The sequence below is a fragment of the Salvia hispanica genome, chromosome 5, assembly GCF_029641045.1.
Source record: "Salvia hispanica isolate PSC_SH4W2 chromosome 5, Shi_PSC_v1, whole genome shotgun sequence".
In the NCBI taxonomy this organism is placed as follows: domain Eukaryota; kingdom Viridiplantae; phylum Streptophyta; class Magnoliopsida; order Lamiales; family Lamiaceae; genus Salvia; species Salvia hispanica.
The window spans coordinates 20318746-20329965 of NC_142696.1; the positions used below are offsets into that span (position 1 = coordinate 20318746).

The 11220-nt window shown below is 37.0% G+C and overlaps 2 protein-coding genes across 2 annotated transcripts; both read right to left on the minus strand.

The window, feature by feature from the left end:
* Positions 1–1757: 1757 nt before the first annotated feature.
* Positions 1758–6968, minus strand: LOC125186473 (uncharacterized). Its single transcript, XM_048082844.2, has 13 exons — positions 6673–6968; positions 6428–6565; positions 5466–5631; positions 5204–5306; positions 4726–4781; positions 4548–4632; positions 4388–4450; positions 4156–4206; positions 3781–3831; positions 3629–3712; positions 3494–3538; positions 3339–3406; positions 1758–2102 (listed from the first exon to the last, which is right to left on the minus strand). Exons 1-13 carry the CDS (start codon positions 6824–6826, stop codon positions 2084–2086), a joined length of 1083 nt encoding a protein of 360 aa, XP_047938801.1. The 5' UTR covers positions 6827–6968; the 3' UTR covers positions 1758–2083.
* A 598-nt stretch (positions 6969–7566) lies between these two features.
* LOC125190947 (hydroxyproline-rich glycoprotein family protein) lies at positions 7567–8729 on the minus strand. The gene is made up of 2 exons (XM_048088372.2): positions 7974–8729; positions 7567–7900 (listed from the first exon to the last, which is right to left on the minus strand). The coding sequence occupies exons 1-2, from the start codon at positions 8727–8729 to the stop codon at positions 7793–7795; spliced, it is 864 nt and encodes a 287-aa protein (XP_047944329.1). The 3' UTR covers positions 7567–7792.
* Between the last annotated feature and the right edge of the window lie 2491 nt (positions 8730–11220).

An 11220-nucleotide genomic window follows, 5' to 3' on the forward strand; every position in this document is an offset into this window, starting at 1 on the left:
GAACAATTTGTGAAAAATTACGATGGAGTTTGATATTTTCTCATTTTAAAATTTCTTTTCTCTCCACTGCTGCAATGAAACAAAATAATCTAAGCATTCTCCAGACAAGCATGACTATTGCTAATAGCTACACCTAGCGCCAAAAATGGCCTAAATGTAAGTATAGGCTAATCTGGCCAAAAAACGGTGGTTCGTTTACGGTTCAAACCGAAACAATCTAATTCTTTCCCAGGCCTGTTATGGTTCACATTTCCTCCGAACCAGAAGCAGAAGCAGAAGCAGCGGTTCCGGGTGAGTGAGCATTGCTACTTGCAGCATGAAATAACAATTAAAACAGAAAGGAGATGGACTGACGACAAAATAAGCTAATAATCTCTCAAAATTGATGACCTTGGATCCAAAACTTGAAGAACCTTTGTGAGCTTTCTCCTGCATGGATGCTACTTTGGGTGATTCTGTATGAGATGGAGCCGCGCGAGTTGCCATCTGGGTTAAGAGAATACTACTCCTTAGCTGCAGCAAGAAAATCTTGTACCACAAATTAGGGTTTGAGAAAAGTGATAAGGGTTTCCTAGAATCCAAGAACGTCAAGCTACCGTCGATTGTCCAATAGACCGCCAAGAGTTACTGGCTACTTATACAATAGACATTTACACTTTACAATGAAAAAATCAAACATTGTGACATCAAAATTTCATAAATTTGGTTATTCTAACTTTTAAAACCATAAATTAGATTTCAAGAAAAATGAGCAAGCTTGCAGATAGAGGGAAAAAGAAGAAGATACAAGATCGGTGAACAAAAACTGACCTGATGGACAAAGAAAGTTAGGGCTATGCTGCTGCGTTAAGGCAGAAAAGAAGACAGCGAGTACAATTCGACGGAGTCGACGAGCTGGAAATGTAGAGACGGGTTTTACAGAAATTTGCGTTTGCGTTTACTAACTCCTTTTTTATTGCGTCCATATTTTTTTGCCGCGATTCGAATCCATAACAGACTAACAGTATTAATTAATTCATTTTTTATCCAGTCAATACCTAACTAAATAATTAAACATAATTAACTATAACTTTCTTCAAATTTATAAATCAATTTTTGAGCCGCGACATCAAAATCCGCCCTCACATTCATAAACCAAAAATGCGAATATATGATTTAGGCTTCTAAAATGGGAGCCTTTCTTTTTTATTTCCGGATTTGGTAATCTCGAGTTTGGGAAACTAGGCTTTAATTCCAAGTATCTCAAACTCAACTTTAACGTTTACCTTTAAAGAATATTTGAGCATCAGAAATATGTTGTTAATTTTGCGCCAGTGATCAAGGAGGTTGCCTGTCATTCACAAGATTGCGCGATTCTCCGCCATACTTTTTCCATTAATTGTTTTACTCTATTTTAATTTGAAATTAATCATGCAATTAATTTCATATAAATAGAACAATACCTTAAACTTAAAATAAAAGAATTTGTAAATTATGAACAAAATTGCAATATGATGTTATTTTCTTGAGTGAGTAGTAGAAAAATAACAAACTTTGATTTATATAATTAATGTAAAACTAAAACAGTACGGAGTACAAAGTATTTAAGAAGACAAGAAATAAGAATCTAATTATACGAAAAATTACATTCAACCCAAAATAAATTATATTTTTAAAACGTGATTGAATTTGGAATTGATGGAACTTTTTGACTGAAAATGTGATTTTCGAAATGTTGGATACTCAGAATACATACAAATGGCATTTTCTGGTTACTATTTTTACACTTCACTCTAGTATATTTTATATTCATTACAAACACTATAACATAAAAACAAGTGCCTACATTCAAGGAACATGGTGACATTTTTTCTGTTGTTCTTGTTAATTCGTTTTTAATCTTATAAAAAAAGTAAAGATCACGGTAACGCTCTAGTGAGTTGGTTACTGATAGAAAACATGAGTTCTATTTGACTGTATATTACATTTACTTCTGATTTTATCAGAAACAAATATCATGCCAAAAAAAGTTGGAGTAAATTTTTTTTATGGAATTTAGTATAGCCACCCACCAGCATTGGTAGTAAAATCCTCTTGTGTAATTTCAGCGAATATCCAAGCTTCTGCAAAGAGTTCAGCGCTGAAGTCAGGATTTCAAAGAAAATAATGAACAAAAGTTACAGGTAGCTCTAGTTTAAATCAGCCATACAGTAACATTTTTATTTAACATAAATCATTTTAAAAATTAGTAGTATAACACTAGTATTATATTTTTAGTTATATTAAGCGTAACGCCTATGTCAATTAATCGTAAACATTCAAACGAGTCTACAAATGACACTTAATTTGAAAGACCAAGTGTTGGCTAATAAATAAAACTTAAACTAAACTACTCTTATTATATTTGTATTGAATGATGAAACATTAACTCTTTCGAAGAACAATAAATTTATATCGTTGTAACCCCAAGTTGCTGATTGTTAAGGAAACCATCCCCAAGGAAAGCTAATTAAAGTAAGCAATCTCTAAATTTTGAGTTGTTGAATGGAACTATTTGATTATAAATTCTATAATTAAATTCCAATTTTTTTTTTTATATTTCTATTCAAGTTAGGGCATAACTAACTTGAAGATCTAGGATTAAATGGTCAATAACATTCAACTTTTAAAAAAATTGTAACATAACATTGACTTAAATATCGAGTGAAGTCTGAATTTCCACTTTTGTCCAAACACCAAGTCAATTAAATGTGCAAAATAATTACAAATATGATCCCGATCAAATTAAAAGTAAAGACCGAAATAAATTAATAATGATAACAGAGAAGCTTTGTCAATCAATTAGAATACAACTGTAACAAAATACAAAAACAAAAAGAAAAAGAAAAGAAAAAGAAAATGCGTCTGTTATACTTAGATACCAATAAGGGGTAACGGGTTTTGAATATAATCTTTAATATTGGAGATTTAGAGGGCATGAAATTCGAAATAGTTCATTACAAATCACATTTATTTATCTCAACTTATGGCCTGAATTTTGGTCTGTTTTACAAAAATACTGTGATCTTCAAGATATCCAAAACAAGTGCTATATTTTTTCAAAAGATAAGCTAAATAACACAGTTTTTAAAATTTAGCTAGCGGTAGTCCTGCATGTAAATGTTGTACCATATCCAATTTTAAAATTAGATTTGCATGGGGAACCTGAGCGTGCCAAACGATAGATACAGTGGAAAATCGACATTCGGTAATATTTTTGGAGAAAATTATATTGAGAAGTCAGGCTTTTGTATATTTTGAAGGTGATCATATTTTTACAAAAAGGCAACACAATTTAGTTTATTAAGACAAACAGTTACCTAGTGATGTTGGGTTGATGAGGCATTGCACGAGCTCCACAATGCTGATTAGGTCTCTGCTGACATGTCTGCATTTTTTTTTAATCTCTGATGATCAACATATCGTAAATTATATCATCACATAAAGCTTATAAGATGCTATAGCTAGATCTTACCCACAACTCTGGCTGAACAGAACCATGGCTACTTCGACTCGTACCCTGTATTTAAAGCCCAAACATATTATTACATCGTAGTACAACATTATCATATCGTGTTTACGCAGTTTTTAGACTTGTCTTGGAGCTCACCGAGAATGTGGGACTTGTCTTGGAGCTGGCCCAGGACGAACTTTCTGACTGACACGTTCTCTTCGACTTTGGTCCCAGAGAGAGCTGGAAAGGTAAGGGATGAGCGAGAGAGAGAGAGAGGTAATATGATACATCGGCAACAAATATTCTACCTTGTTGAACTCCTCTGGGAGAGGACTTTCCTGGAGTTTTGATGTGTTTTCCTGCAAAACATTGAAGCCTATTATTATTGAATACAAGTAAATATGGCTATGATATGATGGCTCATATTTTACTGTTAATTTGTCCCCTCGTAGAGTAAATGTCAAGAGTAGAAACTTGAACATGCCACATTCTAAATTCTTAATCACTTTCATGTTGGTAAGTACTGTTTCTTAATTGTACTACTACTATATTTGTATGTTGTAATGGTAAATTTGATTGTTTAGATTGGATGCTGATCTCAATGTAAAATTTGTTTGAAACTCATCAATTAACTCAAGAGACAGAGACTTCTTTGATTTTGAGGTATCAATGATATGACTTACCTTAGCTGATGAATGGTGATTGGCCCTCTCCCTAGTTTTGAAGTTAAATTCCTGGAATTGACGACATAAAAGCAAACTCAGATGCCAAAACGCAATAGATCAAACACCATATTGAATTACCGAGGGAATTTCTTTTGTTTTTCTTTCTTCTTGCTAGAAATCATAATCTACTTGGGGAACATGCAAAACTACAATTAAAAATAAGTTAATGCAGCAGGAAAGCATAAGTTACTTGAAACTCTGTAAGTGGTGTCTTGCTCTTTCTTATAGGGGGTAACGAATGAGACTGCAAAATCTACAGAAAGGGAAACGGATGATAATAAGTTTTTTTCCGTAAACACAATGAAAGCCAAAAAAGAATTAGAGAACTCTGGTTTACGGAAAATACTAACTTTTCTGTGTGAATGATTTTGAGCTTTAAAAGGACCCTTGCTTTCCTGGCTTTCGGTTGTGCTTGATACAGAACTGTTCTTGGACCTGAGATCCATGAGCACAGGAAACTTCATTAACACATTGGAAGTCTACATTGATGAGATGTACAAAAACTTTCTGAGAAAAAGTTGCATATACCTTTGACTTTGTGATCTGAGCAGTGTTCCCCGCTGCGGTTCTCTTGGAACATTAACCTTTGCATCAAAAAGAAGTGCGACATAAAACAGCATCAGAGTTAGTATCCAGCTAACAAAATTCTATATGCAACAACACCTTCTTTGATGATTTATGAGACAATGATAACTTGTGCTTTAAATAGGACCCCAACATAACACATTATTCACATACCAATCCCCACCCACCTCTTTAAATCAGAATAGCATAGTAACTAGTAAGTGACATAATTAGTCATAGTAGAAATTGACAAAACATGAATTTTTTTTTCCAAATAATGGAACCATCTCTTTGTCATTCGAGGTACAAACTCTTATTTTATCCAACGACTTTGGCTCTTCAAATAATGGGATATCATTGTTATGTTCATATTACGCATACAAAAGGGTCGGCTCACTTAAAAAATTTAAGCCTCTGTAACATATAATGTATGAATTATTACGTTGTTGAAGAACCCAGTCTCAAGCTTTTGTCGCTTCGTTGCATGATTTTGATATCCAATGAAATTTATTTTCTCGTCCTGCATGATCCCCATTCTCTGTAACCTGTTATATGAGAGACAAGAAAACACACATAATCAAAACGAGAACTTTAGTACTTCAGTATAAAGATTCAACTACATGGAACAATAACTTTTGGCAGTGGGAGAGCAAGAATGACACAAACAAAATTGTCTATTCCAATTCTTAGAATGAAAGTTAAACCTTGTGAAATGGTTGCTGGATTGTTGCTTGTCATGCAGTACTGCATTTTTCTTTGCCAAATGGCTAGCTGTAGGTTCCATAAAGTTTGCACTCCGCGTTTGAGATAAATTATGAGAAGCCTTGGGTTTCGGCTTTGCTGCATCCTCAACCGCAAGATGGCCTTTTACTGAAGAGAAACATAGAATACAAGAGATCAATACATGTGAAAAAGAAACAATTACACATACCGAAAGAAGCTGACAGAAACTAGTGAACGTAAAAAGAACATATTGGTAACAACTAATTAAACCGAGCACAAAATTCTGCATTAGATGACATTCCCACAGTGTTCACAAAAAAAGCGGGATTCTGATCTTAAACCCAAATGAAAGCTAGTGTAACTGACATCATACATCCAACTTTTGCTCCTTTAGGGAAGCAATTCACTAGGAGGAGTTAATAATCCATGACTTGATTTTGAAGGAAAATCAGGCATAACAAATGGGTTGAACCGATAGGAAACTTGGAAAGAGATAATTCTTTTAGTCCATATGGATCACAAATACCATGAGCTTAATATCCAGTTTGCCAAAGTTTGAACAGATGCTTGTGATATTGCGAATAAACATGACAATGAGATAGTAGTACAAGATTTGAGAACAAACTTCTTTCAGGAAATTGCTTCCCTAAACGAGCACAAGTTTTCCTATTGAATTATAAGTCTGCAATAAGTATCAGACTAATATAAAGTGAAAAATGACCCAGAAAGTCATATAGTATGCTTTAGAGACCAAATTAAGAAATAATGTTAGTTTTCGTATGACTGAAAAATGAACCAAGAACAATCAAGAGCACACCACATAGTTACAAGAATGCTCAAATCTAATTTTCATCATTGCAATCATGGTAAAACTAAATCAATTGATGATGAGCAGCAATAGCAAAACATACATTGAGAGAAATGGAGAGCCCTCCTATTTTACCTTTGGCATTCTTTTTAGAAGGGGGAAGCCCATGCCTGCTATCAGTATCCGAACTGCTGCATACTTTTTTGGGTTTTGATGACTTACAGGAGCTGGGCACAGACAGTATTTTGCCTATATTCAATTCCACGATAAAAGCTGGAAATAACAAAAATTCCACAAGTGAATAGACAATCAAAATGATCGAGATCAATTGAATCGGCAATCTCACAAAAATAAAAGTCGGAGAAGGGATAGAAACTGACGAGAATTGGGATAATCTCCAGAAATTTGGAACCAGCGCTCAACCTCCTGAATCTCAGAATCAACCTCGGTCCTAGTGAAATCGAAGAACTGAGAGGCGTCGAACTCGTACTCATGGTCAATCTCGACGCTACAGTCATCAACAGAATCCTCCATTTGTGACAAAAATAAAAAATAAAAAAGGCGCCTATTGTTCCATGGTGGGTGTTGGTAGAGGAAATCGCTGAGTCCTGCTTCTCAGAGATTTCGAGGAGGGTTGAGAGGAGGAGAGAATGAATTTGTTTGAAAATGATTGAGCTGTTTTGATGACAATGCGATCTTCCCGTGCTCATTCGAAAACAAGAGGACCAAAATATTGCTGCTATTTCTTTTACAAATTTAGCGCCCAATTTAAATTTGTGGGGCCTTTTTCGGAATATCCCCCTAACCATCTTTATCTTATTCTCTATTCGTATAAAGCAGCCAAAATATTGCTCCCTCCGTCCCTCTTTAGTAGTCCCATTGACTTTTCTGTCCTCTTTTTATAAATATGATAAAAAATAGTTAAAGTGGAGAAATAGTAAAGTAAGAGAGACAATAATGTAGATAAGACTCTTCTCTATTTATTTTCTCTCTTAATTTACCATTTCTCCTCTTTAACTATTTTTTATCATTTTTACAAAAAGATGGCAGAAAAGTCAATGGGACTACTAAAGCGGGACGGAGGGAGTATTTGTTATTTTACGCTCATATACTAATATTAATCCAAACACAACAAACAATGAATCTTTTAATATACGAGTACTTCCCAAATTCATCACAATTCAATTTTTCTGAAACATGGAAGTTTTATTTGACCGTAATTACAAGTTTCCTTTTAGTCTCCGCAGTCAGTGTTTTAGTGAAAGACACGGTAATTAAACTTGAATATTTTACATTCTCACAATCATTCATTTTCACAAATTATAAATGGAACTCAATTTAATTTTAGAAAATAGGGGACAGTGCAAACATGATACTCTGTTGGGAACAAGCTGAATCCTAATACATTAGAAAATGGGAACATTTCCTTTGGTGAAACATCATAATAATACAAGCATGAACATTACATGCTGAATTTAATTTTGGAGTGAAGGGGATATTTCACATCAATTTAAGCTGCAGCTGCCTCTTCCACTTGAGTGGCAACCGATTGATTCCGTTTCCAGACTGAAAGATGCAGCAACCAAAGGCATTCCCCCTCATAAAGTCCTGTCATCAGTAAAACAATCTTTAGTTGCTGCAGCCGAGAGGTAATTCTGTTTTAAAGCAAGAATATGGTTACCATGGATTGCTGCTTATGCATTTTGTTGACTTTCCTTTGGCAGCTCTGTCGTCGGCTCATCATAATCAACTCTCCAAGGGTCAGCAGCGGCCTTCTGGCTTGACCGCAGTTGCTGCCACGCTGATACTCTATAGCTTCTACATCGTTCCCTCGAGAAGGAGCCTTTGAATTCGACACCAGCAGAGGGAAGAGCCACTCCAAGAAGGAAGCTCCTACCAAGCTCGCGCTGCCAGTAGCGTAGCTGCAGGTGCTGTCAGTTTCAGAAGCTGGCGAACCAGGACTCTGCACAAGTCTGCTGCTATCTGTGGTCACCAGTGCAAGACAAGTTTGCTGCACAGGAACAGCGCTTGCGATTGCTGTGCTTGATATTAGGCCATTGGCTAGGAGGGACTTGGCCGAGCAGAAGGAGTCATCAGTGCCCACACTGCACGTGTCGAGCTCCGTCTCTGATGATTCATCGCCTTCACTGTCACCTTGATCATCATTATGTATGGAGCTAGCATGCCAGTTTCCATATTTAATGGCCAATAGTTGTGGAGGTTGAGTGAAGGATGGGAGTGGCGTCCCAGGCTTCTCTTCCCATCCGAAGGGGACGGATACGACCAACTTGGGAGGTGGCGCAGGAGGCTCGACCGGTCGGCTGAAAGGCTTCCAGTCTTTCTTGGGCATCCCAGGTTTTTCTTCCCATATGAATGGAACAGAAATGAGCTGCCTCTCTCTCTTCCTCTCGCTTTTGGAAGGGTTTGGTTCTGCCATTTGCATTAATGGATTTTGTGAATTTTACATTGAATCGGAGACTCTTATATAGAGCTGCTACTGTTAGAATTAGTGGAGTAGTAGTTTCTCAACTAATTCATTGGACTCTGCTAATTAACAGAACCATTTTGTTTAGAAAAATTAGGCTTACCTACTGCCCCATTTGAATAAAGAATTTGACTTGATTTAAAGTGGAGTTTTGCCAGTTTGTTTAAGGTAGTGCTCTTATCTTTGACTTCTTTCCCAAATAAGTTGATATGTGATAAGATTGGGTGGAGTCTCAACTGTATTTGGATTATCACAACTGCCTGCTTAATTTATTTTTTCGCAATATATATTATTCAAATCGTCTGTGGAGTCTAGAGAGAATTAAAAGAAGGTTCAAAAATTAAAGGAAACGATTTTTTTTTCATGAACTTTGTCAAATTATTAGGTCTATAAATTTTAAAAATATTATTTGAGGTCTGTCAATTATAAGTTAATCAATCGATTAGTATATTTAATTTTTAATTTATTTATATCAATTGACCGTTAGATCTCAATATAGTTTTGTTTTTTTTATTTTTAATTTATTTATATTATACAATTGACCATTGGACCTCAATATAATTTTTGTGTTCACGACATTGTGAGCTTTTCATACAAGTCTCATTAGATTTGTTTTTATCATAATACTCATTAGATTTGTTTTAATTAGATTCTTGCATGTTACCAAGCCGTTGTACCAGAGGCTATCAGCTGCTCGGGATTCTTGAGATTTCCTAATTCATTTAGATGTGGTTCGGTTGCTATGACTATGATTATTCATCTAAAATTAAGTTATGGGATATAACAATTTCATAACATTCAATTATCTTCAGTTGTGAGCATACGGACAGTTGAGAGAGAGGATCGGACCATAAGGAGATTGTTCTGGGCTTTGACATATGTCCGGCGGGATTATCCTGGAGAGTTTGTTCGGGGCCCCGACATATGTTCGGAAATCTAATTGCCGACGTGTAAGAGAGATGAATAATAAATTAATTTGATGTGTGTATTGAAGGAGTATTATTTTTAGTTTGATATGTGTATTGAATATTTATTGTTAAATAAATAATTTAAGAATAAATGGAAAATGAGAGAGATTAATAAGAAATTAAATACTCTATATATCTCAAGATAGATATTACACATATCTTTTTAGTTTAACCTATAAAAGATGTCACATTTCTTTTTTTTCGAAAAAGTTTTTTCTCGCATTAATATATAAAAATATATTTTACTCTCTACTTAACACACAAAACAACATTTTCTAAAATCTCGTGACTAGTCACAGACTAGTCACTCTCTCTCCCTGCCATGTCATCAGCACTAAAATTCCATTTGCCACATCATCATTTTAAGCAAATAGGCTAGCCTAAGGCTAGCCACAGGCTAACCACAATAAAAATAATTAAAAAACAACTACATTTACGGAATTAAATTTACGATAAATTACGAAATTAAATTTACGAGACATATACGGGAAAAATCATTCATTTCATTTAAATAAAAAAAAGGTGCATAGATAAAATAAAAGTACATAAAAAAATCGGGCTTCTACACACGAGTCCCGCCTCTCTCTACTCCTCATCACCGTCGCCGTCCTCGCCGCCGTTGCCGCTGCCACCCGGGACCTCCACATCGGTGGCATCTGAGCCCGCGTTTGAGCCCCCCATCTGTGCCCTCGCGGCATCCAAATCGACCCGCATGCTCTCGAGCATCGAGTGAAGAAACCTCTTCTCCGCTGGGTCAGTTGCGGCCCTCCAATCTTGGAAGACCATGTACATCTGTTCCCGCATTTTTTTACGCGAAAGAAAGGTGTATGCGGGTGGGGGGTGCCGACTGGACCTCCTGGGGCGATAGGAGGGAGGATCCCCTCGCTTCCCGTTGCGCCCGCCTTTGGCCAACCGGGCGAGTGCGGCGAGCAAACGATGGAGGGGACGGACACTTCTCAACATCCGGGGGGAGGTCGTGGGAACCGCCGCTGTTTCCGCTGTAATTGCTGGAATAGTTCAACTTCTGCTTCTTCAGCCACCCAGCGTCGACCCCCGCCCGGAACTTCTCGTAGTCCTTCAGCACCAGATAGCAAGATAGCAGTTCCAGTAGGTGAATTCCTTGTAAAGCCCCGGCACGGGGAACAGACTCTCCGCTATCCTCCGGCAGTCTTCCTCAGTCTGCCCACTAGTCTGCATGCGGAGGGCGTTGGCGTACAACCCCGAAAATCGGCCGACCGCGGCCCTGATGCGTTCCCACCCCTTCCGGCACTCCTCCCCGGTGTAGTCCTTTCCGTGCGGGCAGTTCCTCTTGTAGGCTGCTCTAATCTTAGCCCACATATTGACGATCCACTGGTTGTTCGCAACCAGCGGATCGTCGCAAACCGACAACCACGCCTTGGCCAGGGCGACGTACTCCTCTTCCCTCCACTTCCTCCGTGTGGTGGTGTCGTCAACAGCCGGTTGCGATGACTCGC

Bases quoted from the DNA above. Each gene is read 5' to 3' on its own strand.
- LOC125186473 (XM_048082844.2), bottom strand. From the start codon at position 6,826: ATGGAGGATTCTGTTGATGACTGTAGCGTCGAGATTGACCATGAGTAC. The intron at 6,566-6,672 runs GTCAGTTTCTAT...TGTTATTTCCAG, and splicing joins TGGAGATTATCCCAATTCTC to CTTTTATCGTGGAATTGAAT. The intron at 4,451-4,547 runs GTTAGTATTTTC...CCCTTTCTGTAG, and splicing joins AAAATCATTCACACAGAAAA to ATTTTGCAGTCTCATTCGTT.
- LOC125190947 (XM_048088372.2), bottom strand. From the start codon at position 8,729: ATGGCAGAACCAAACCCTTCCAAAAGCGAGAGGAAGAGAGAGAGGCAG. The intron at 7,901-7,973 runs GTAACCATATTC...TACTGATGACAG, and splicing joins TGCATAAGCAGCAATCCATG to GACTTTATGAGGGGGAATGC.